Consider the following 27613-nt stretch of genomic DNA (forward strand, 5'->3'; position numbering starts at 1 on the left):
ATAACATCTTGTCAACAAGAGTTATGGTGTTTTCCCATTGCTAATTTTTCCATCCTGATTACAAACTTGAGGAAATCTGGCCCAAATATATAAAATCATAGCTAAAATTTGTATGCAACTGCAGTTATTATTGCTATTTTAAATTTATTATCAATTACTATTTTAAATCTGATTACATACAAGTATAACAGATTATTACCGAATACACCCGAGTATGTACAATTCTCATTACACTACTACTGTGATTTTCACTCACTTTTCCACAAAGCTAAGAAAACTGTTTATTTATAAATTAGCTTGGGAGAGCGAACACAGTGAAAAGCAAAACCGGCAAGCTATTATCGCCGCTCCCCCACCCCATGCCCGCCAATTTTCTCAATGTATTTTCACTGATCCCAAAATGGTCCAAATGAAGGTGGGAAAAAATCTCATTCTCAAAAAGGGTTGGGTATCCAGAACCGCTTCTTTTCGAGTATCTTTAAGAAATGATTCGATCCACCGATAAATAGCCTTTTTGCTTAACGATTCCCTTATTGGTCCTTCAGAGCAGCCGTTGTTTTGAGGGCGTTTGTCGGGAAAATTATGATTCCTCTACGTTGATTACAGACCCTGCAGTGGCTGTAATCAACCGTTTCTGCAGCGCTAATCCACTTTGAAGCGTGACCAGTGAAGCAATGCTTCGATCGACTAGCTCGCTGGTTCTCTGATTCACTGCTCTTCAGAAACAGCAAGTCCGACTTCCGGTCGGGACTCGATGATAGCGGCAGCGTAAAAACATTGCTCCCCGACTTTTAAGTTGGGTGAAGCCCTGAGTGGTGAATTTTGCCGTGTAATCCCTAAAATATCAAGGCATAAAGGGGCTTTTGACAATGACAAGAGGAAAGACGAAAAAATCTTTTAGAAACACTGAGATACACACGGACGAAGAAGAGGGGGGTAAGCTAACACCACAGCTAACAGAGGTACATGCGGAGGAGGAACGGGCAGTGCAGAGGTACTCCGAACCCAGGAAAATGTCAGAGCTGGAGACTGTTCTGCGTGAAATTATGGAATTTCGTCGTGAAACAGTGGAAAATCTGAAAGATATCAGGGCAGAAATAAAAACGGCCAATAGCAGAACTGATGAAGCGGAAAGACGTATCGAAGGGACTGAGGACCGAGTCCAGTGCATTGAGCAAGCGACATGTGAGCTGATCAAGATCCAGAGAAGGCTGGAGGAGCGGTTGGTGGACCAGGATGGACAAGGCAGACGCGAAAATATACGTCTGCACAACATCAGAGAACGGGCTGAGGAGAGCGCGGAGTCAGTGTGCACATTCGTGGAAACTTTACTCCGGGAAAAACTCGAGCTGCCACCGACATTTGCACTCCGAGTGGAGAGAGCACACAGAGCACTCGGACCACGTCCCCCTACAGGTGCACCTCCACGCTCGATTATTGTGAAGCTGTCAAGTTACAAATGTAAAGAGGAAATTATAAAGAAGGCGTGGGGAATGAGAGGCTTCATGTTTGAGGAGCAACAGGTGTACGTGGATCATGATTATGCACCCGAAGTCATGAAAAGGAGAAAGGAATACGCTGAAGCAAAGCGAGTGCTGAGAGAGAAAAAAAAAATCAGATTCCAGACGCCCTTTCCCGCGAAGCTTCGTGTTTTCTATGAAGATGAAACTCGCTTGTATACCACGGCAGCAGAGGCAACTAAGGATATGGTGGCGAGGGGTTTCCAGATCCGGATCATCAGACCTGTGGATGACCCCCTGGAGAGGCTGTCTCGTCTGATGTGGCGCTCTGTTCGAGGAGGGGACAGACCGGAGCAGACAGCATCTTTGGGATATAAGGAGAAACTGCAAGCCTTCAACTACAGAAGAGCGGGGGAAGAGGACCAGTAAGCCACTGGACCAATAGGACCTTCTCTCATCAAGACAACAGTGTGGTGTTATGGAAATTATGTTGAAAATGACTGTGTATTCGTTTACAACAGAGAGGGAGCCTTCCTCTATTTAGTTAATTTATCAGTCGGGGAGTTTATGTTTATTTCAAAGTGGACAAAAAGTGGGAGGAATGAACAGGGCCAAATATGGTCACAAGGGCCCCCTACCCTACGGGGTTAGGGGTTATCTCTCAGAGCTGGTACTTTGCTCTACCAAGGTCTCCTTTTGGACCTCATGTTTGGAAGTCTTGAGTATATTTAGTTCAAAGTTGTTCTTCTGTATTCATTACTGTTCCAAATGTTTGTTTTATGTAGCACATAGGGTGAAAGGAATAACAATATTTACATTATGTAACATAGAATGGCATCACAGAGTACTCATATAAAAGTAGCCTCATACAATGTTAATGGTCTCCTCAGTCCAATCAAGAGGGGCAAGGTGTTGAGCAAGATGAAAAAAGAGGGTGTGGAAATGCTATACTTACAGGAGACCCATATGACTGATAAAGAACATGAAAAACTCAAGAGAAATGGATATAATCAGGAATTTTCATCTTCATATCAGTCAGGGCATAGAAGAGGGGTTTGTATATTAATATCCAATAGAATAAGTTTCGAAATGCTTAAAACTATAAAGGATAAGGAAGGTCGATATGTAATAGTTATAGGTAGACTAGAGGGAGTTCTGGTTACATTGCTCAATATCTATGCCCCCCCCAGGCTCGGACTGGGGTTTCTTCAAACTCCTCTTTGAGCTGGTGATAACTGAGAGTGAAGGAGTGTTAATAGGGGGAGGTGATCTAAATCAGCGTCTTAATTCGAATTTAGATTCGACAGGGAAAACCCAACAAAAGACCACTACTGGTAAAAGAATTTTTAAATTATTGTCAGAACATGGGATTTTAGATATATGGCGGGACCTAAATCCACTCAAAAAAGATTACACCTATTATTCAGCTCCTCATGCTCTGTATTCACGAATCGATTATTTTTTAATTAACTCAAAAGATCGTTATAGAGTAAAAGAATGTTATATGGGGGTCATGGACCTATCGGATCATTGCCCAATATTTTTAAAAATATTCACAGGGACTGAAAAGAAAACAACAGTATGGAGACTAAATTCAAGTTAGCTCAATGGTCAGATGAAAGAGGAAATTGAGAGGAATATTTGCGAATATATTAAAGAAAACGATAACGGTGAAGTGTCTCCACCTATACTATGGGACGCATGCAAGGCGGTATTGAGGGGAAAGCTGATAGCAAAATCTGCTCACATAAAAAGAATGAGACAAGCCGAACTAAAACAATTACAAGCAGATTTGGAAAAAAAGGAAAGAGAGCATAAAAACAAAGTTGATGATAAAACTAATGAAGAATTAAAGATAATACGGGCAAAAATTAATGACATTTTCTCTCAAGAAATCCAGAAAAAAATGATTTACACAAAGCAAAGATATTATGAGGCGGGGAGTAAATCTACAAAATTACTTTCATATAAACTTAAAAAGCAACAGACATTAAGACAAATTTCTAAGATGAAAGACCCTAAAACAAAGCAAATGGTATACAAAACAGAGGATATACATAGATGTTTTGAAGATTATTATGCCAAGTTGTATGCACAAACAGAAAATAATAATGAATCTCAAATAGACACGTACTTAGACAAGTTACATTTGCCACAAATAACAGAGGAGCAGAATAAGAAATTAATTGCTCTAATAACGGTGGAAGAAATCAATTCAGCCATATCTAGACTTAAATCTGACACCAGTCCTGGTGCAGATGGTTATGGCTCCGAATGGTATAAAGTATATAGGAAAATTTTAATCCCTTTATTACAGAAACAGCAAGTCCACTTCTTAACCCCTCTCAAAGCCATTAAAAGATCGTGAGTCACTTTTGTGTGTATTAAAGTCACTAACTGGGACTCTTGTCTTGTTGTAGTCAAGAAACGAGAATGGTCCTCTGTTCCGTTCGCACAGCTCCAAACGCTGCGCCACTCTCTGCTGAGAGTCTGGTCGGAATTAATAAATTCAAAACAAATCGCCGCTTTAAATAAAATGACACCTCTTACAAACATAATACAGACAAGAAACTACAATAGACAAAAAAGTTTTTTTTTCCTCCCAAAATGAGACGTCCTGCATTCTTTATAAATTACATCTTAACATGCAGCACAGCCAGCTGCAAGACTTCAGCTCAGAGGTATGGAAAGACATTCGTGCCAATAATTCCTGAAAGGAAATGCTTTTGACAAAAACTACAGATTTTGTTTATTTCTATTTATGTCCAGAAATCAAATCAAGGATCCACCATGTAGAGTTTATTATGTCCAGAGTTTAAGGATCCAGTGACCAATTTCACATTTATTTAAAGACTCAATAAAAATGTTGTTCAATTTCAATTGAATCGGCTTATAAAGCGCCAAATCACAACAAAAGCCATCTCAAGGCGCCTCCCATAGAAAAGTTCAACATAAAAAAATTCAAATAAATAAAAATTAAAAAATTCAAATGCATAATTAAAAACAGAAGTAAAAGAATAAAACAGATTTAAAAAAACTACTCATAAGAAAGATAATAAAAATAGGCTTTAAGTCTTGACTTAAAAATGTCCATGGAGTCCGACTGCCTCATGGTCGCAGGAAGACTGTTCCACAGAGCAGGCGCACGATAAGAAAAGGCTCTTTGACCCGCTGACATAGAAAACCTGTAAAGCCTGCTTTTAGTACGCAAAAAATTCACAAGGAATCGGACTGAAAAGTGTAATCGATAATGGTATCGATAAAATCTTAGCGATACCCATCACTATTCTCAAATGAGCATTTCACAAACACACTGTATCAGCATTATTTTTGCCAGTATATGAAAACATTTTACTGAATAAACAATGCAGAAAAACAGTGGCTGTTGGAAACAGTGTCATTGCATAGTTTGTTTAGCAGATCTCGCTCTGAAGGCAATGGCTAGGACTCCCATCATCACATGGTCACATTAGCTACAGGCAAAGCAACCAGCTGCCATTCTTTTTCAATCAAGAGTGGCTTTTTACAGTGACAAGAAACAAGTGGTCACTGTGTCGCCAGCTAAGCAGGACCAAAATAGACGAGAAGTCTATTTTATACAAATGCAAAGCAATACATAATGGTGACTGCCAATCCGAGTGAAGGCAGTGTAATGGCAACATGACAGACGTTGGTCGATTGCTTATATTTATTTAGACATACTTTTTTCACTCCCAAAGATCAATATTGGCCCCCTCAAAAATCCATATCAGTCAGGCACTTGTCCAGATTACAGCATATTGTACTTGATTGTCCACTTTCGAGTACTTCTGCGTGAGTACCTCAGATCTGTACCAATTAAATCCAATTAGTCACGTTCTTAGATTACGATTTATCCTGACGTCACAATTTTTTCTACAACAAGGCTTACCACTGGTTACATGTGATTTCCATTAATTATTTATTGCCAAAAATTTAGACAATTGGGTATTAAACATCAGTAATGGGATACCATCCTTATCCAATGACAGCAATGTCTAGATGTCAGTGGATCAAATCATTTCTTAACGATACCCGAAAAGAACTGGTTCCCAATACCCATCGCTATTTGCAATCTGTTGTAAAAAGATTACATTGGGTTTCAGCTGTGTTAACTCTTCTGCCCATGAATGTGGTACATTTACAAACATAAATTTGAACAAAAATGCTTTACAGAACACATCTTACAAGATTGTTTTTACAGTGCATACTCCAGCTCTACTGAAAATAATTTCCATCCTGATAACCTGAAAGCAGGAGACATTTTATCAATATAAGAACTCTGGCAGTCAATGACAACTATATAATGGAGTATGCCTTTACCCCAACTTTAAACTGTAGAATTGTGATGAAATGACAAACAGTTGCAGATTTGCTTGAAATTTGCATATCAACGAACAAGACAACAGCTGATGTGTCAGTACAATATGACATCTATTGCTGACATATGTAACTAAGCAGAGGTGACTGTATAGTGTCAAATACTTGTGGAATGACAGTCAGAAAACTGTTAACAGAGCTGAACCAAACTAATCTTCATATAACAGTTGAGTTAAAAAGATTTCATTCAAAACTGATGAGGGTACAGAGACATGTGACCCCATGATTTTGACAGAGCTGATCTCATCTGTACGGTCACTCCGTCTTTACCCGACATTAATTTCTAGTGGCATAGCTTTGGGCTTTCTGGTGGAGTCACATGCATGAACTAGCATGGGATGTTAAAGGTGCAAGTGAGAAATGCCTTAAATCCAAATGTCACGTCACCAAAACATTTTGTAGTGCTCCCTATGGGCTACACATTTTTTATTTAACCTTTATTTAATCAGGTTAGTCCCACTGAGATCAAGATCTCTTTTGCAAGGCAGACCTGGGCAATTATAAAGTTTCCAATTCAGTTTCCAAAATGCTTGAAAGGCAGTGTGTACCTGAAACTGCCCATTGAAACTTTGCAGTTTTCCAGAACCCCTTCCATCATAGTCTGGCATCAATCAAAACACAGCTGGGCAGTCAAAAGCAAAAAAAGAAGAAGGGTGGAAAACACATCTACAGGCTCGAGGCAAAACCCCAACTTTGGTTTTGGAGCGCCCCCCCCCCCAATAAATAAATAAATAATAATAAATGAATAAAATTGTAGAAAATCTAAGGTCATATATCACTATCTAATAGAAATCCACCAGATTATTTATTTTTTTATTTTTCTGAAAGGCAGTCAAACTTTATTTTTGACAAAATAAACCATTGTAATTAAATACCACTGTGTACCTGTCTTATTATAGTGCATCCAGTTAAGCATAATCTCCGGGGCTCTATACCAACGGGTGGCTACGTAGCCTGTCATTTCGTCATCTGTGTGCCGTGCCAAACCAAAGTCCAGGATCTTAGTGATGAAGAGGTTTTGGGGGCACCAGAGAGAGAGAGAGAGAGAAAAAAAAGGGGGGGTGAGAAAGAGAAATAATGAGAGTGAGAAAGTTTGTACATGACTAAACACCTTGCAATCAATGATCAGTGAAATCACAGTTTTTAAATCTTGACACTGAATCAAGTATTTCCCTACTTTGAGCTCACAGTCTTCATTCACAGCCAAATTGCTGGGCTTCAGATCCTGCAGAACACACACATAAGCACACATGCAACAGGTTGAGGTCAGTACAGAGAAACAATAAGTGGGTACTGTGTTGATAATAACATACATAATACTTAAACCACACAAAATCAGAGGTAAGAACATCATGTGGTAATATGTACTTTTGAACTGTGGATCAAAACCACATGATGTAACGCACTTGAAGATGATCCATGCAAAACATTTGCTCAAGGAAACCAGATCTAACAGCTACTTACTCTGTGGATGATACCTGCAGAGTGGATGTACTGCGGGAAGAGAACAATGATCACCACTATGTTTTAACTTCAGTAAAATTATATGAATCATAATTTCCAATTTTTACAGGTTTTTTTTTTTTAACATTTAAACCATTTTTATCCAAATGTATGAGACAAAAAAAGAACTGAAAGGCAATACAGTGTTAAACAACAGAAAGTCTCATCACTGTAAAATAAATAAAAAATAACAGGTTTCTGCCATACTATATTGGTAACAAATATTAGGTATAAGAAATGTACGGTGGATGATAGAGGCCGAAACACCAGCAAATTAAAATGACACCAGTAAAGCAGAAAACACAAATGCAAACAAAATCTGAATCAAGTCAACAATAAATACTGGCGTCAAAATAGGACAGCGCAGTCTCATTTGAACCCGAGTGATATCGCGGGATTTGACCACTTCTGGGGACAGCCTCCCGTTGTGCAATACAAGCACAGCATAACTTCACGGATAAATTGTGTACTGTTTTGTTTTTTGCTGCAATCACTGAAGAAGTAGTGAAAACTGCAGTTTTTTTTTTCCGGTTCCCAGTGGAGAAGGGAAGACGAGGCAAATGGGAGAGGTTGTGTTGGTAAGTGTTATCCTACACAGCTAACCAGAGTAGCTGTGCTCTCTCGCCTGCACAACCACCTCGACATGTTTGAGCTCCGGGTCATAAACAAACCACAACACATGTCCACTTTCCACCGCATTGTCATCTTTTCTTTGCATTTTCACTTTGTCTGCTGTGTAACTTGCTCCAAACCTCAGAGGGCTGTCCCTGGATGTCGGATTATTGCGTCGTATTTTAACCCTTTAGCGCCCGCCCTCAAATGAGACTGCGCTGCCCAATATGGCTTACAAACACACACACAAAAAAATAACGCACAGCACATGAAACAATTTAATATAAAACAAATGACATTACAGTGTCATCCTACTATCAAACAAGTTAACACACTGAGATGCATGCATCAAGAAAAAAAGAGCGGTCGTTCATCTGACCTTTAAGCCTCTGAGAATCTGGTAGATGAGGAACTGGACATGGTCATCAGTCAACTTCTGACACTTGACAATGTTGTTGAGGTCTGCTCCCATTAGGTGTGTCACCAAATACCTGCAATTCACATCATAAATCAATGGTGGACTCTAAGCACTGGCACATCTCTGAAGTCTGTTTATATATATATGTGGGGTGTCACAATACATGCGTGTGTATTTAACCATATGCATGTGACATTCAGTGTGCAGAACTGCACGCAGAATACACAGTACAATGCTGTACAGTATGATTATACAACCCCAATTCCAATGAAGTTGAGATGTTGTGTAAAATGTAAATAAAAACAGAATACAATGATTTTCAAATCCTCTTCAACCTATATTCAACTGAATACACCACAAAGACAAGATATGTAATGTTCAAACTGACAAATTGTATTGTTTTTGTGCAAATATTTGCTCATTTTGAAATGGATGCCTGCAACACATTTCAAAAAAGCTGAGACAGTGGTATGTTTACCACTGTGTTACATCACCTTTCCTTCTAACAACACTCAATAAGCTTTTGGGAACTGAGGACACTAATTGTTGAAGCTTTGTAGGAGGAATTCTTTCCCATTCTTGCTTGATGTACGACTTCAGTTGTTCAACACTCCGGGGTCTCCGTTGTCTTATTTTGCGCTTTATAATGTCCCACATACGAGGTCTGTCCGTAAAGTATAGGTCCTTTTTATTTTTTTCAAAAACTATATGGATTTCATTCATATGTTTTTACGTCAGACATGCTTGAACCCTCGTGCGCATGCGTGAGTTTTTCCACGACTGTCGGTGACGTCATTCGCCTGTGAGCACTCCTTGTGGGAGGAGTCGTCCAGCCCCTCGTCGGAATTCCTTTGTCTGAGAAGTTGCTGAGAGACTGGCGCTTTGTTTGATCAAAATTTTTTCTAAACCTGTGAGACACATCGAAGTGGACATGGTTCGAAAAATTAAGCTGGTCTTCAGTGAAAATTTTAACAGCTGATGAGAGATTTTGAGGTGATTCTGTCGCTTTAAGGACTTTTCACAGTGCGAGACGTCGGGCAGCGCTCTCAGGCGGCGTCATCAGCCTGTTTCAAGCTTAAAACCTCCACATTTCAGGCTCTGTTGATCCAGGACGTCGTGAGAGAACAGAGAAGTTTCAGAAGAAGTCGGTTTCAGCATTTTATCCGGATATTCCACTGTTAAAGGAGATTTTTTTAATGAAAGACGTGCGGGCGGATTGCAGCGTCGGCTCGCAGCCGCCGCGGCGCTCCGCCACAGGAAAAACACCTCTGTTGGAAGCCTTGAGGACAAGTTGGAACATCTCCAGCTGATAAACAATTTCTCATATACTCACTCCACTGAAAGCCATCAAAAGCCAACTGGATTTTAACAAATGGTTATCAACACGGAGGTGTTTTTCCTGTGCCGCCGCACCGCGTCGGCTGCGTCCCGACGCGCGGACCCGTCCGCACGTCTTTCATTAAAAAAATCTCCTTTAACAGTGGAATATCTGGATAAAATGCTGAAACCGACTTCTTCTGAAACGTCTCTGTTCTCTCACGACGTCCTGGATCAATAGAGCCTGAAATGTGGAGGTTTTAAGCTTGAAACAGGCTGATGACGCTGCCTGAGAGCGCTGAGCGACGTCTCGCACCGTGAAAAGTCCTTAAAGCGACAGAATCACCTCAAAATCTCTCATCAGCTGTTAAAATTTTCACTGAAAACCAGCTTAATTTTTCGAACCATGTCCACTTCAATGTGTCTCACAGGTTTAGAAAAAATTTTGATCAAACAAAGCGCCAGTCTCTCAGCAACTTCTCAGACAAAGGAATTCCGACGAGGGGCTGGACGACTCCTCCCACAAGGAGTGCTCACAGGCGAATGACGTCACCGACAGGCGTGGAAAAACTCACGCATGCGCACGAGGGTTCAAGCATGTCTGACGTAAAAACATATGAATGAAATCCATATAGTTTTTGAAAAAAATAAAAAGGACCTATACTTTACGGACAGCCCTCGTATTTTCAATGGGCGACAGGTCTGGACTGCAGGCAGGCCAGTCTAGTACCCGCACTCTTCTACTACGAACCCATGCTGTTGCAGAATGTGGGTTGGAATTGTCTTGCTGAAATAAGCACGGACGTCCCTGAAAAAGACATTTCTTGGATGGCAGCATGTGTTGCTCCAAAACCTGGATGTACCTTTCAGCATTGATGGTGCCATCACAGATGTGTAAGTTGCCTATGCCATGGGCACTAACACACCCCATATCATCACAGAAGCTGGCTTTTGAACTTTGCACTGGTAACAATCTGAATGGTCTTTTTCTTATTTTGTCCGGAGGACACGACGTCCATGATTTCCAAAAACAATCTGAAATGTGGACTCATCAGACCACAGCACACTTTTCCACTTTGCGTCTGTCCATTTCTGAGCTCGGGCCTTTGAAGGCGGCGGCGTTTCTGGATATTGTTGATGTTTGACTTTCGCTTTGCATGGTAGAGTTTTTAACTTGCACTTGTAGATGTAGCGACGAACTGTGTTAACTGACAATGGTTTTCTGAAGTGTTCCTGAGCCCATGCGGTAAGATCCTTTACACAATGATGTTGGGTTTTTAATGCAGTGTTGCCTGAGGGATCGAAGGTCACGGGCACTCAATGTTGCTTTTTGGCCTTGTCGCTTACGTGTAGAAAGTTCTCCAGATTCTCTGAAACTTCTGATTATATTATGGACTGTAGATGATGGAATCCCTAAATTCCTTGCAATGGAACGTTGACAAATATTGTTCTTGAACTGTTGGACGATTTTTTCCACATAGATGTTCACAAAGTGGTGATCCTTGCCCTATCTTTGCTTGTGAAAGGCTAATCCTTTTGGGGATGCTCCTCTTATACCCTATCATGACACTCACCTGTTTCCAATTAACCTGTTCACCTGTGGAATGTTCCAAACAGGTATTCTTTGAGCATTCATCAACTTTCCCAGTCTTTTGTTGCCCCTGTCCCAAATTTTTTGAAATGCGTTGCAGGCCTCCATTTTAAATGAGCAAATATTTGCACAAAAACAAAAAAGTCTATCAGTTTGAACATTAAATATCTTGTCTTTGTGGTGTATTCAATTGAATATAGGTTGAAGAGGATTTGCAAATCATTGTATTCTGTTTTTAATTACATACATACATTACATACACAACGTCCCAACTTCATTGGAATTGGGGTTGTAGATATGTGCTTATTTGTTTCCATATGTCACAGACATTTCATCTCAAGTCCACAGACTATGTCCTTCCAGTTTCATGATCTGTGAAAGAAGGCGGGTTCTTTCTTCCCCTTCAGTGCAGGAGGTGCCAGCACACCCCCCACCCCCAGCCTGCTGTGTCTAAGTCAAACCAAAAAAGTGAATGTGTACTGATATGCATTTGTGTTGAACCACTGTCCCTGTATGAGGTCAGTCCACATTCGAGTTTAGACAGAAAACGCCACCAATCTGACAAAAATTGATGTTTGGATGAATGAGTGTAAAATTCCATGGATGAGAAGTTAACCAAATAGTCACACTGTGTACAATGATTTAAAATCTATACAAATGAGGTTTTCTGAGATGGCGTTATTTGTACAAAAGTAAAAAAAAAACTTAACGACTACATTTTGAAGGCAGCGTGGCTCCACAAGTCACGCACAAAAAACCCCACCAGCGGTGAATTTATCCCAATGTGAAAGATAGATGGAATCAAAGTTATAAACCTTCAATGAAAAAAGAGAGTTTACATTTACACTTTGTCTTCACTGTTGGTGTCATTCAGCAGCCCTCATGCTGCTCACTGATTTAAAGGCCCTGTCACACCCTGGAGATTTAGCCTGTCTATGCCGACCAGGGTTAGGTATTAAGTTATTAATTACCTCATACCGTTTGTTTAAATCAAATGACACCTCTTTCCAGACGTTGTAATATAAACAATAAACTGCAATCAATCCAAACGTTTTTTACCCCTCCCAAAATGACACGTCCTGCACTGACGTGCAGCAGCTGGCTAAGCTCAGCTAAGAGGTATGGAGTGACATTCATGCCAAAAATGTTTGGACATAAATAGAAATAAACAAAATCTATAGTTTTTGTCAAAAGCACTTCCTTACAGAGATCAAGGATCCACCATGTAGAGTTTATTTATGTCCAGAGATCAAGGATCCAGTGACCCATTTCATATTTATTTACTTGAAGACTCAATAAAATGTTGACATAGAAAACCTGTAAAGCCTATTTTTAGTACACAAAAAAATTCACAAGAGGTATCGATAAACAGAATCAATAATGGCACTGATAGATTAAAATCTTAATACCAATCCCTAATGCCAACTGTATTAAAAATGCTAGCATACGTCTAATAAATTAATGCAGCTGTCACACCTTGACGATTAGCCAGCGTATGCCGAAAGCCCCATTTCCACCGAGTGGTTCTGGTCAGTACTGCATAGTGTGGTGCGGGATCAGAAACAGAGTAATTTAACTATTTTATTTTTTATCTTGGTGGACCATTTTCATTGTGTACAGAATGCTGATTAGTCGACTGGGTGTGGTAAACGCTGCAGTGAATGAATGGAGTGCTGTGACTTAAAACTATTAAAGCGCTGGTTGCTTTCTAATCAGGTCCACTGATCATACTTGATCAGGTCATCACAGACCTGAATAATGAAATGCTGTGATAATTTTAACTTTTAAAGTACCAGTCGACCGCAATCAGGTGTGATCAGACCTGAATGAAATGCTGTGTGATCACACCGACAGTGACGGCGCTTTAAAAATTTAAAGAGTCACAGCACTTAATTCGGGTCTGATCATACCTGATCGATCAGGTTGTCTGATGATCACAACGACAGCAACGGCGCTTTAAAAGTTTAAAGAGTTATAGTGCTTTAATTGATCACACTTGATCGCAATCGACTGGCGCTTTAAAAGTTTAAATCATCACAGCGCTTCTGTGTGAGCAGAGCGTGACACCGGCATCCTCTGAGAAATGCACCTGGAGCAGAAAAACCACAGAGGGACTTGTTGTATTTTCAGACATTGTTTTCAAAAATCAGGAGCTTTATGTGGATACATGTTTGTAAGACTGTGAGGGTGAATTAGACTGAAATGAACAGGTAATACAGCGAGGAAAATAAGTATTTCAACACCCTGCGGTTTTACAAATTCTCCCACTTAGAAATCTTGGAGGGGTTTGAAATTTTCATCTTAGGTGCATGTCCACTGTGAGAGACATAATCAAAAAAAAAGAAAAAAATCCGGAAATCACAATGTATGATTTTTTTTTTTTTATAATTTATTTGTATGTTACCGCTGCAAATAAGTATTTGATCCCCTACCAACCAGCAAGAATTCTGGCTCACACAGACCTGTTTTTCTTTAAGAAGCCCTCTTATTCTGCACTCTTTACCTGTATTAATTCCATCTGTTTGAACTTGTTACCTGTATAAAAGACACCTGTTCACACAATCAATCACATTCCAACCTGTCCACCATAGCCAAGACCAAAGAGCTGTCTAAGGACACCAGGGACCAAACTGTAGACCTGCACAAGGCTGGGATGGACTACAGGACAACAGGCAAGCAGCTTGGTAGAAGACAACAACTGTTCTGATTATTTATTAGAAAGTGGAAGAAACACAAGATGACTGTCAATCTCCCTCGGTCTGGGATTCCATGCAAGATCTCACTTTGTGGGGTAAGGATGATTCTGAGAAAGCTCAGAACTACACAGGAGGACCTGGTCAATGACCTGAAGAGAGGTGGGACCACAGTCACAAAGATTACATTAGTAACACATGATGCTGTCATGGTTTAAAATCCCGCAGGGCAGCAAGGTCCCCCTGCTCAAGTCAGCACATGTCCAGGCCCGTTTGAAGTTCACCAGTGACCATCTGGATGATCCAGAGGAGGCATGGGAGAAGGTCATGTGGTCAGGTGAGACCAGAATAGAGCTTTTTGGACTCAACTCCACTTACCATGTTTAGAGGATGAGAACAACCCCAAAGAAACCATCCCAACCGTGAAGTATGGGGGTGGAAACATTATACTCTGGGGGTGCTCTTCTGCAAAGGGGACAGGATGACTGTACCGTATTGAAGGGAGGATGGATGGGGTCATGTATTGCAAGATTTTGGCAAACAACCTCCTTCCCTCAGTAAGAGCATTGAAGATGGGTCATGGCTGGGTCTTCCAGCATGATAATGACCCCAAACACAAAGCCAGGGCAACTAAGGAGGGGCTCCGTAAGAAGCATTTCAAGGTCCTGGAGTGGCCTGGCCAGTCTCCAGACCTGAACTCAATAGAAAATCTTTGGAGGGAGCTGAAACTCCAAACCTGAAAGATCTAGAGAAGATCTGTATGGACAAGTGGACCAAAATCCCTGCTGCAGTGTGTGCAAACCTGGTGAAAAACTACAGGAAACATTTGACCTCTGTAACTGCAAACAAAGACTACTGTACCAAATATTAACATTGATTTTCACAGGTGTTCAAATACTTATTTGCAGCAGTAACATACAAATAAATTATTTAAAAAAAAATTCATACATTGTGATTTCCAGATTTTTTTTTTTTTTTTTTGTTAGATTATGTCTCTCACAGCGGACATGCACCTAAGATGAAAATTTCAGACCCCTCCATGATTTATAAGTGGGAGAACTTGCAAAATCGCAGGGTGTTCAAATACTTATTTTCCTCACTGTATTTACTCCGTGTGTGAATAAAACTGTCTGTTTGCATGAGGACTGCAGGTTTCAGCCAATCAATGTCCAGCAATGATGGATGTATTTAGACTTATGAGTAAATTACAAGAAACGTGTGCCAACAATCACAAAACTTATCTACAACTTATGTCCCGTACATGCGGGACGTATGAGTCACATGCTGGTATTCACTGAAAATTTTCAGCATGCCCCAAATTTTCAAGGAGCTCAGCGTATTACGTGGATACTTAGGAGGAAAAAAAAAAAAAAGACAGCAATGTGATTCATCTATAATATTCAAGACAGCAAAAGTTACCCTGAATGCTGTAGGCGTTCGGAAAACTAAGGGGAGATCTGGGGGGGTATGCCCCCCAAGGAAATTTTGAGAATACAAGTGCCCTGTGGTGCATTCTGGTGCATTCTTTGGACTACATTTGGACCTGAAACAGCTGTTAAATTTCTCTTGTGATCTCATGCAGTATGGCACAACATGTGGCTTTTGAATGCATGTTGTGCCATACTGCAGGAGCAGGTACAGAATATAACAACACAATAGTTTACAAATATAGCTAAATCTTGATGAACACTTTATTTAGTTTGTTTTTGATTGGGCTCAAAGACTATTAAAAAAATTAATTAAATTAAAAATTGTATTATTAATTGTACTGTTATTCTTCTCTACAAGAGTCAAGACAGAAGTCAGACTACCAGAGCAAGAATTTTAGCTAAGGAAGCTTCTGCGATTTGAAGCGAAACATCCTCGCGTCAAGCAACCCAGTCCAGTCAAAGATTCAAGCTTCTCTACTATGATTCCCTCAGTTGCAGCAAGAGAGAGGAAAGAGCTGGCATACAGAAGTCTACTTTATAATACAATACAACAGAGCCGTTATTGTCATTGTACATATATACATATAAAGAAATTTGTCCTCTGCATTTAACCCATCCTAATTACAGTTAGACACAATCCAACCACTAAGAGCAGTGGGCAGCCACAGTTGAGAGCCCAAGGACCAACTCCAGATGTAGAGACGCTGCCTTAGTCAGGGCCAGAGAAAGAAGCAGACCCTAAAATAAGCATGTTTTTGACTGTGGGACGAAACCAGAGTACCTGGAGGAAACTCACGCAGACACGGCAGAAAGGGCGGGAAGTGATCCCACGACCTTTCTTGCTGTGAGGCATCAGTGCTAACCACTAAGCCACCATGCTACCCATGTGTTACTATGTGTTAATGTCAAAAGTACCTTACAGTGAGTTATGCCTGTAAGAAAAGCATTCTGTGACTCTGATCACAAAACCAGCAGTGCAGCAGCGCTGATCAGAGCTACACCAAAATGTTTAGTGATTCGGGCTGGGATGATGTGGCAATGACATCAATTACACTGATTATGTATACGTTGATTTATGTAATGTGCCATCGGCGTGTCGCAATATGGCAGTGTGTTGTCACAGCATGGACTCTGGTGCAAGTTGCTGAAGTGGTGTGGGGGGCCCTCTTCTTCTAAAGGTTGGGAATATTTTAAGCAGATACTGAATAACACGGTACTATGCAAGTTAGAAATGGCTTATCACAGCAGCACTGCCACCATGCTCGAGCACTTTAAGCTGAAGCCTCCCGGTGCAATTTCTCAAGACAACAGTCGGAGCAAAACAGCGCTGTCCTTTTCCCTTTTTGTCCCCGTGTTTGTTGCTGCTGTTAAAAGTAATGTTTCACCTCTACCAGTGATTCATGTTTCAGCACAGCCCACGACACTGATGCATTTATTTTTAAAAGCATGATCTGTGCATGTGACTTTACTGCCACCAGCAGCAGGAGAAAAGATGATGAAACTAATTGCAGAAGTTGACATGTCATATGAATTGGTTTCAGATTTTGTGGATGGAATGTGCACAGAATAACAAAGCCGCCTGCATTAATTTTAAATCTGTAGAGTGTGATGACTTATGGGATGCAGTCATTAGCTCCAAATAAAGCAAAAACTTAAAACTGACAAAATGTTGAAGGCAGATGGGCTTGAGGGCAGGACATTGAAAGTACATCAAAAACCCACTTGCCTAGCTCATGAATTGTAACTTCATCCAACACAACTGATGCAATCAAAAATAAAAACATTTAATGAAAAGAAGTTTACTTTTATACTTTTATCTGAAGAGAAAAACTCCTGTGCATGATGGCAGCTCTCTGCCACACTTGATTAAAGATACTGTATCTAAGTTTTCAAGACAGAACAAAATGCTGTGCCTACCCAATATTAATTTGTTTTTACCTTATTATTTATGACCTAATCATAGCATTAAAATGACATGAAATATAACCTCACATATTTCTGTAAAATGTTTAATTGCATTGCTAGATTTGAGGTTACACTTTTTTATTACTCCTAAAAGTGATTGAAAAGTGACTGAAATTTTATATTTTCATTTATTTTACTGTTTGATTGCTAAATGTAGACTGCACTACAAACATTACTGTAAAAACACAGATTAGCAGGAAAGACTGGGCAATTTTTCTGTTGTGGAATAATGCACGATGTTGCATACTGTACAATATTTTGTTTTAAAGAGAAGACAAAATATTGTGACATAAATGACAGGTTTTTAAAATGGAATTTTGTTAAATTCATTGTTATATTACTCAAATAAAAATAGATTATCTGGGAAAACAACCTAGATTAATTTAAAAAAAAAACCCAGATAAATTAATCTATAAAAACATCTCTATGTGGAACCCCATTATTGATCTCAAAACTGAAAGAAATTTGGCAATACTTTTAATTTTTTCATCTATTTTTGTTGTTGTTAAAGGTCCAACGCGTCACATTGTTGACGGTATTGCACAATCCATGATGACGATGACACCGACGTACCCCCCACCCCTACTATGTATATATGAATTTGTCATCTCTTGAGCACTCGCACCTGAATTCAAGTAACCTCATGTGACCAAGGACCTAACGGCTGTCATTAGATCACTGTGACATCAGTGACCACACAGACTGATGAGGCGTTTCTGAATGAAGAGCAAAACATTTTCAAGGAATTGAACAAGTCCAGCTGACCTGACTCAACCTGTCTGGATATGTACAGTTTGTATGTACAGTATGCCATGCGTCTGTTTGAACTTAGTGCAAAACAAGACAGATATGGCTTGGTCTACGTCTGCGCACTATATTCATTCCAGAATGGGTCTGTATTTATTAGAATCCACCAGAAACAGAAATGTGCTATGAGTTGAGCTACTGTGCATGTTTGTGGTGTATGTGCATTATGTCATAGCATGCAACTAATTGACATGAGTTGATTGAAACGTATGCACGTGCACACACACACATACACACACTATAACACAGCACCCCAGAGAACTGGCAGATGGCCGTTACTATGGAGACTAGCTGTGATGTGCAAGATGCACATGTTCACCCCCATTCACCTCAATGTCATTAGCCACATGCTGCACTCACATGAAGCTGTGATCTGTTGGACTACGGCACATGGTAACAGTTTTTGTGAATCTCACAGTCATCTGCTGAGATGAATGGTTTCATTATGTGAGAATAACACAAACAACAACTACTGCAGGAGATCTGAAACTGACGAGGCAGGGAACAAAACTGAAAATGGAACAACAGAGAAACCACAGAAGGAAAACTAAATGGCAGAAGTGGGAAAAAAATGCAACTTACACATCATTGAACTCCTTCAAAGTCGTCGCTGGTGTGAAGACATCTAATAGGCCGATTACCTAAAAACAAGGAGATGCCATTCAAAAGCATCAGCAAAATTTACTCACGTGACGGAGACAATTCATTTGACATTTGTTCAACAATAAATGTGAAGAATTACATGCATATTTAAAATACCTTGTTTTCTTTCATTAAATATCAAACTAGAGGTGCCACGGTACACAGACGTAACAGTCTGGTACGAGTTCGGTTTTGAAAGTTCTTCAAATCAGTAGCTACGATCTGTGAGAGAGCTGCCATCAGCCACTTTAGCACTGTGAGATAAAGTGCAATTGTAAACTATTTTCAATAAATATCTATGAATCGGATTACATCTCTCATTTGCATTGGGATGAATTTACTGTGCAGCACGTTAAGTGTTTGTGTTTTTGTTATGTGACATGTCGAGCCAGACCACCTTATTTTGTCCATTTTAAGTATCTGATTTTTGTACAAATGACAGCATCTCACAAAACCTCACTGTACAGATTTGAAATCACTGTACACAGTGTCACTATTCAAGGCCACCGTAGTTGTGACATTTTACACTAATTCATACAAAACATCAACTTTTGTCATAAGGTGTTGGTGTTATCTGTCTAAACTCGAATGATCAGACGTATCCGGTTACAGAAATTCAACAAATGCGGCTCTGTACCCTTTTGTTTTAGGTTCATATTTTGGAAGAAAAAGGCAAATTAACCAATTCCATTAATGCTTCCAAAGTTTTTGGATAATGCGGTTGCTTGCTTCAACTAGCTGTTTCTCTGTCCTCTTTGTTCAACTGAGATACGGAGAGCAGGATGAGGGGACTGACCACACCTCCGGCACTGAAGGGGCTGGCCTTGTCTCCTGCACAGAGCAAAAAATCTGTACATACATTCCATGGACATGAGCAGAGCAGCTCACTGAAATGTCTGACTTATGGAAACAAATACACGTGTGTATCATCGCACTGTGCAGAGTCATACTGTGTAATCTGCGTACAGTTCTGCGCACCGAACAGTCGAGTGTGTTCCGTAATGTTAATTTACTGTCTTAATGTATTTATAAATTGTTTAGGTTGGTGTTATCATATACACATGATAATTATTATATCACTATTATTACTTCTATTTTGTCATTTGATTTTTAAGTGGACCACAATGGAAATAAGTGTTTTCACTTTCTTGTGTCATACATGTATTTTTAACGTATTTACAATTATATGCACTCACACTCATGCTTTTAATATAAAGATGATTTACTGACCCCTGCTGGAAAGGCGTGCGAGTCCAAAATGTAATTAGCAATGTTAGCTGATATTCGTAGCTTCTGCAAAACTATTAGTCCAGTCAATGTTCCATTTTGGCGCTGTCCATCCTTGACCCAAAATATATAAGCACACCAAACAGCAAATGTCAGCTGTGCTCTGGTTCCTGATCGAAGTTGCACGCATGCACAGTTGCTGTAAGCAGGTGCTTTGAATTTGACAAGCACAGACAGTGGCTGAAGACATTAAACCACTACACATTTCACACATGGTACCAGCATGAAACTTAAGCCACTGATGGTAAGAGCAACACTGAGGTACAAAAACACAATAAATCATTAACACTAACAACACTGTTAAAATAACATAAACCACAATAACATTTAAAACCTCAAAACCCCGAACTCCCACGGGGCATTGTAGCATTGCATCCATTGTTTTTTGGTTGGCTCATGGGTTAAAGCAATAAATTATCATCTGACTGAAATTTTTTTTCCTGGCAAAAATCAATGCCAGCAATTCCCTAAAATGTGGCGTCGTGGGGGCACACACTTTTTTTTCCCCTCAATAAATACAATAAACACATTATACAGCATACAAATCTATTCTAAATAGCCTCTAAGGAGGGGGGGGGGGGGGGGAAGGGAGGGGGAGAGAGAGAGAGAGAGAGAGAGAGAGAGAGAGAGAGAGAGAGAGAGAGAGAGAGAGAGAGAGAGAGAGCATAAAGAAATGCAAAACCTGAACATAAAGGTACATAAAGGGTGGGGGGGGCAGGGTGTAGTCTTAATTCAGGGTGGTCTGGGGGTGCTCCCCCAGAAATTTTTAAAAAGAGGAAGTCAAATTTTGTATATTCTGGTCAATTTTAATGAGTATGAAGTCCTCTTAAATAAAAGTCACTTCAAACTGTGAAGTAAAAACACATTATTGATTATGGGGGTCTGGGCGTGCTCCCACAGAAATTTTTTAAAAGAGCAAGTCAAATTTTGTATATTCTAGTGAGTTTTAATGGGTATGAAGCCCCCTGAAACAAAGAAAACTCACTTCAAACTGTCAAGTAAAAATTCTTTGTCTTCTGTAGTATTTTGATTGGTTCTAATCCAGTAAATGCGCCAAAAGATTGCTGTGTCACTGGCTGTACAGTCAATAAAATACAAAATTAGGGCCTAAAGCAACTGATAACATTGTTCTGCTGTGCACAAAGTAACACTATCACCAGTTTTGAAAACGCATGCACACTGAGAAACTCAAAACTGGTTTATTCACATTTAATCGGTAAAATGCTCTCACTCGTAAAACAAACTAGGGCTGCAACTAACGATTATTTTAGTAACTGATTAATCGATTATTTTTTCAATTAATCGTTTTTTTTTTTTTTTTTTTTAATACTTACTTGTGAGTTTTGCCATTATTTCTTTAAGTCGGTTATTATTAAAAGGCCTTATCGCGCAACATCAACGTTTGAGCTTGTAACAAAGTTATGTTATATTCTCGTCAAAAACATACCTGGAGTAGTGTTTTGTTTTATTTTGCACATACATACATCACCGACACACCACAAAGAGATTTCCATCAAGCTTAACCCGATTATGAGCATTTTTAGATGCCTACAGCAACTATCTCAACCACTGATGACATATTACATCAAGAGTCCACAAAAGTATTTTAAAGGCCTGACTAAAGTGTAATATGTGATCTTTAATAAGATATTTTCAAGAAAAAAGACACAAATGTGCAGTTTACTGGATTTTATTTTTTTTCTTGTGTAAAAACACAGCTTAGATGTGGTTTGACCAAAACAAATGGTCATTAAACTTAAATAAAACAGGGATGATGTGGAGGTGTAAGAGTCACTGGGTGTTCACAGGAAACAGTTATTTCTATATTTATTTATTCATGTTCATTGTTAGTTGGTTTTAGCTTTTCTGTTGTGTTTTGTTTTATCAGGTTGTTTTTGTCTGTTTCTATAAAATTGCATTGTAGCATTATTAGTTATTATTGCTATTATTGTTCTTGTTTCTGTGAAGGCTCTCAGTTGTCCAGGTGGTTTCCATAGTAAAGAAGCTTGAATCTTCGACTGGACTGCGTTGCTTGACGTGAGGACATTTCGCTTCTAATCACAGAAGCTTCCCCAGCTTTCTCCTTTTGCTGGCTTCTGTTATTCTTCTCTACAAGAGTCAAGACAGAAGTCAGACTACCAGAGCAAGAATTTTTGCTGAGGAAGCTTCTGCGATTAGAAGCGAAGTGCCCTCGCGTCAAGCAACTCAGTCCAGTCGAAGATTCAAGCTTCTTTACTATTATTGTTGTTGTTATTGCCATTATTATTATTAATATATAAATAAAAATAAAAAACAATTCGTAATACATTTGACTATTTTACGACAGCAAACACTGAGCCATTAATTATTATACAGAAAACAAATGCACACAAACGGCTTAATGCTAACTTTAACATTGAAAATGCCATAGATATGCTAAAGCGTTAGCATTGGTCCAGTTTTTAAGTTATAAAATACATCTATCAATAGTTTCAGAAGACCATAACAGGCTGGTTTAACACAAAGGTACTCACAGACATATGCTCTTTAGGGTTTTAGTGGGGGAAAATTAAGATAAAGCAAAATAAAACAAAGAACCAAGGAAGCAGTGAGTTGGATCAATGCTTCATTGGTTCAAAGCAAAGCCACACCCTGCTTCAACTTGGGGAAGGTCTGCCAATGTTCCCACGAAGACAGGGAGGAGCAGAGTGGAGAGGAGTGAAAATTCACACAGTCCCTTCCTCCGCGGTGCAGCGCCATCCACGCTGACATTGCTGCTGCTATGATTAGCACAGAATGGGATGTTGCTTTGACAGTGAGAGTATCATATTTCGGCCCAAAACATGCATGACACCACGTGCGTGCGCATGTGTGTAGGGTTGAAACGATTAATCGAGTAATTTGAATAATTCACGTCACGTTTATTTGAAATGAGACAATGCATATTAATGAACATAGTTACATGTAAATATGCCGGGTTACAGCAGGATGCTAATTCCATCCGTAGCCCCAGTAACATAGAAACAGACTAAGAACACACAACATACCAAAACAAATCAACCATGACAGAAAACAATTAAAACAGAATATACATACAAATATTTACAAATTCAAAGTTGCAACAATTGATCGTTAATAAGCAGCCGACAGGTAGAGGAACCAAAAGAGTTTTATGATGATGATGATGATGGGTGATTGAGGTGCAAAAGTACTGCATTAAAGTGACAAGTGCTACGTGCAAAGTGCTTCAGTGCCTGGTTGAATTGCGTATTACAATACTGGGTTGTACTGCACGTTGCCCAATACACTCATTTGCACATGCACAAGTGTAAATCTTGCACAGGGTGTCCTACACAAGTTTATTGTGTAAAGACTACTAAACCGTTTAATAACATAAAGTACACAAGGACATTGTGTACATATAACAAAAAAAAAAAAAAACTCGAGTGGTGCCTCCACAGTTAGGCTACAGATGGTTGCATGTCTGATTTGCCAGTAACCAAGCTTTCAACTGTCCTTTGAAGGTAGTGAAAGTGGTGCTCTCCCTGATTGTGACTGGCAGGTTGTTCCAAGCTTGCTCACCTTTTATGGATAATACGTTCTGACCAAAGGTGGTCCTTCTATGGGTAATCTCACAGTTACCTCTTGTGTCCGCTCTTGTACCATACCCTGTGAATCTTTTTATGTGGATGAATTCTTTAACAGGAGTTGGTGCTGGTCCATGTAAACATTTACATATGAAGCAGGCATATTTGAATACCTTCAGATTTTCAAAGTCTAGAAACGTATGCTTTTCCAGAACCTTACAGTGATGATAAGAATCAGATTGTCTATCATATATCTTAACTGCTCTATTATACAACTGCTCTATGGATTTTAATACCGAGGTGGCTGCAAATGTCCAGTTAGTGAAACAGTAGTCAATATGTGGGAAAACCATGCAAAAGAGATACGTTTTGGCTGCATTAGTTGTTAGAGAGGGACGCAGCGCAATTCGATTACAAAAAATGTTCGAGGCAAATTCTTTGCCTCGAAGCTTCGTGTAAAGCTGTAGTACATATACCAGGCCTGGAGGTGGCACTGTAACGCTCCCACAAAAAAACCGAGAAGACGACCGTAGAGCATGCCCATAACTAATGTAAGCACTAATCAATGTAGCAGGCGATGTTTACAAAGCCACATGCTGGGTAAAATAAAGCCTTTTAAGAGAAAGGGTCTGTGCTGATTGTCTGAAACTGACTTATTATGCATTTAAAGTGAAGCAGTGTGTTTATATATATTTTTTAAAACGCGGTTTGCTCCACTGGCTGCTCTCCACCTCCGCAGATGAAGCGAAAGGAAGCGCACTTTAATCATGTTTAACTATTCCCAAAAAAAAAAAAAAAAAAAAAAATTTTTTCAGATTTACTCGATTCCAAAAATATTCGATAGCTGCAGCCCTACATATGTGTTGTTAAATTTTCCAAATGACAGGAATCCATCGTGGTGACGGAGAACTTTAACCCATGGGTTAGCTAAAATAGCCAATATTTGTCCCTATCGACTTTCCGTTTTTGCAGCGTTCATCTTTGACCCAAATACATAAGCATACCAAACGGCAAATGTCAGCTCTCCCCGGTTTTTACATGATCGAAGCCATACACACACACTCACAGAAGCAACTTGGCTAATATAATATAGATATTTAAAAATGACCTTAATCAAGAAATAGAGAGCTGCTATGTTTGGAGAACAAATACTCTAGCCTCACTAAGGAGGCATATAACAGGAATAGCTCACAAACTAACATTGGGAAGGTTTTGGATTGCCCCCCCCCCCCAGTCAATCACTATGGTAAAATGAAGGGTTCCGATCTGAATGGAATCATTCTGATCTGTGAATGCACATGTATTTACACCACCACAAAAACAATGATCAAATTAATGCACCCATTTATATCTATTGCTCAAAATAATTGAATGTGCTATTCTGATGTGCAGAAAGCAGCTCTTGTGCAACTATATGTATACAATGGGCATGTTCTGAGTGTGTGTGTGTGTGTAATACCATTCAGGGAGAGAGAATGTGCAAAGCCACACTGAAATGTGTCCATGCATGTGTTCAATACCATGTACCACATTGTTATGGCTCAAGGCTGCCATGCAGGTCCATACACAGTGTTAACAAATATAAATATCAATCCCTGGCATATCCACCATTTTTCCTGATTTAACTGATGGAAATTGAATGTATAACTGCCACAAGAATAAGTTACTGACAACTGTGTTTGTTTTAAATTTATTTACTGATTTTGTGAATTATTCACAATTTAAAAAGGATATGTCTTAATTTCAGCACACATTATTCAATGGAGATTTTATATTTTTCAGTGGATTAAAAAAAACAAAACAAAAAAAAAACCACAAATTTGAAGTTGCACAAAAACAAAGAGTAAAATTGGGCATGTATACAGAGCAGAAATTTCATTTATAAAATGGGGGAACAAATATGAAAGGCACATGTATACTTGCAAAGTGTAGCTATGAGTGCCAGGTCTGCTCTGCCCCCCCCGGAGAGGCGGGTGGTGGGCTAGTAAAAACACAGAAGCAACCCACCCACACAAAGTCTAAACACACAGCTCATTGGAGAGCCACAGCCACAACAAAGAGCTGATTGGCCCACTCGGGCTTTCCAAAGATCAAATCCAGGGAGTCTCCTGGCAACAGCGTGAGGAAAACAGAATCTCTCCTATAAGCAGGGAATCACAAGGTTGTATGTACAACTGATGATTTTTGATTCATTCAATTCAAATAATGCCAAATCACTAACCTTACCAACTCCCCTGAGCAAGCACACAGGTGACAAACAAAGCTGAAGCAAAACCTGATCACAATATTTTCAGTAAACTTGACTTACCATAATAACCGGAATTATTTTATAGTGTTTTTTGACAGAATGTCAAACATCATTATACACCATGAAGACTGAAATCCCTGCATTTGGCGCAGTGATAGAGGCACTGAGTTTCAACAATCCCACATAATCCTGGTGCTCTGTAAGAGTGGTTCTCAAATACATGCACCAAAGCATTTTGCCAGTTCCAACAATTCATTTGACTCCAGTTCCACAGCTGTAGTATGCAAGATGTTCCAGCGCTGAAATAAGGGCCTGCATAAACAAGATCCAGACAAACACCTTTGTGTACATAGTGAATATGTGCTCATTTTATTAAGGTCTGGCATGAGACATGAAGCTTGTAGACACGTGAATCGTTTTTGATATGGTTTGGTTTAGGTGTATTGCCAGTGACTGATATACTTCAAACATATTACATCATAGCTTCTGTTTCTATAATAATATAACCATATTTAAAGCTTAGCCTACTAGCTATAATTTAATTTTACTACTAGTCTACAAACTAATATGTATACTACAATACTACAATCTTCTCCTGTATCAATATTTTAGCATTAATATTTAGGTTTTAGAAGCTTACTCCTATAATAGTAGCTTTGGAGGCCAGGCTGGGCGAATTGGAGACTCGGCTCCGCACCGTGGAAAATTCTACAGCTAGCCAGGCCCCTGTAGTCGGTGCGGACCAAGGTAGCTTAGCCGCCGTTAGTTCCCCTCTGGCAGATCCCGAGCAGCCGGGAAAGCAGGCTGACTGGGTGACTGTGAGGAGGAAGCGTAGCCCTAAACAGAAGCCCTGTGTACACCGCCAACCCGTTCACATTTCTAACCGTTTTTCCCCACTCGACGACACACCCGCCGAGGATCAAACTCTGGTTATTGGCGACTCTGTTTTGAGAAATGTGAAGTTAGCGACACCAGCAACCATAGTCAATTGTCTTCCAGGGGCCAGAGCAGGCGACATTGAAGGAAATTTGAAACTGGTGGTTAAGGCTAAGCGTAAATTTGGTAAGATTGTAATTCACGTCGGCAGTAATGACACCCGGTTACGCCAATCGGAGGTCACTAAAATTAACATTAAATCGGTGTGTAACTTTGCAAAAACAATGTCGGACTCTGTAGTTTTCTCTGGGCCCCTCCCCAATCGGACCGGGAGTGACATGTTTAGCCGCATGTTCTCCTTGAATTGCTGGCTGTCTGAGTGGTGTCCAAAAAATGAGGTTGGCTTCATAGATAATTGGCAAAGCTTCTGGGGAAAACCTGGTCTTGTTAGGAGAGACGGCATCCATCCCACTTTGGATGGAGCAGCTCTCATTTCTAGAAATCTGGCTAATTTTCTTAAATCCTCCAAACCGTGACTATCCAGGGTTGGGACCAGGAAGCAGAGTTGTAGTCTTACACACCTCTCTGCAGCTTCTCTCCCCCTGCCATCCCCTCATTACCCCATCCCCGTAGAGACGGTGCCTGCTCCCAGACTACCAATAACCAGCAAAAATCTATTTAAGCATAAAAATTCAAAAAGAAAAAATAATATAGCACCTTCAACTGCACCACAGACTAAAACAGTTAAATGTGGTCTATTAAACATTAGGTCTCTCTCTTCTAAGTCCCTGTTGGTAAAT

General features: G+C 39.8%; 1 protein-coding gene across 3 annotated transcripts in view; it reads right to left on the reverse strand.

Annotated features, from left to right (window-relative positions):
* Positions 1 to 27613, reverse strand: part of mapk14b (mitogen-activated protein kinase 14b) — a 94255-nt gene that overhangs the window by 24638 nt on the left and 42004 nt on the right. For all 3 annotated transcript variants that reach the window (XM_034166983.1, XM_034166982.1, XM_034166984.1), the window contains exons 3-7: positions 18777 to 18835; positions 8353 to 8464; positions 7323 to 7352; positions 7036 to 7083; positions 6744 to 6858 (exon numbers count right to left, since the gene is read on the reverse strand). In XM_034166983.1, coding sequence (XP_034022874.1) covers positions 6744 to 6858; positions 7036 to 7083; positions 7323 to 7352; positions 8353 to 8464; positions 18777 to 18835 — 364 coding nt within the window. The remainder of the gene's footprint in view (positions 1 to 6743; positions 6859 to 7035; positions 7084 to 7322; positions 7353 to 8352; positions 8465 to 18776; positions 18836 to 27613) is intronic.

Source organism: Thalassophryne amazonica, chromosome 3, assembly GCF_902500255.1.
Source record: "Thalassophryne amazonica chromosome 3, fThaAma1.1, whole genome shotgun sequence".
Lineage (NCBI taxonomy): Eukaryota > Metazoa > Chordata > Actinopteri > Batrachoidiformes > Batrachoididae > Thalassophryne > Thalassophryne amazonica.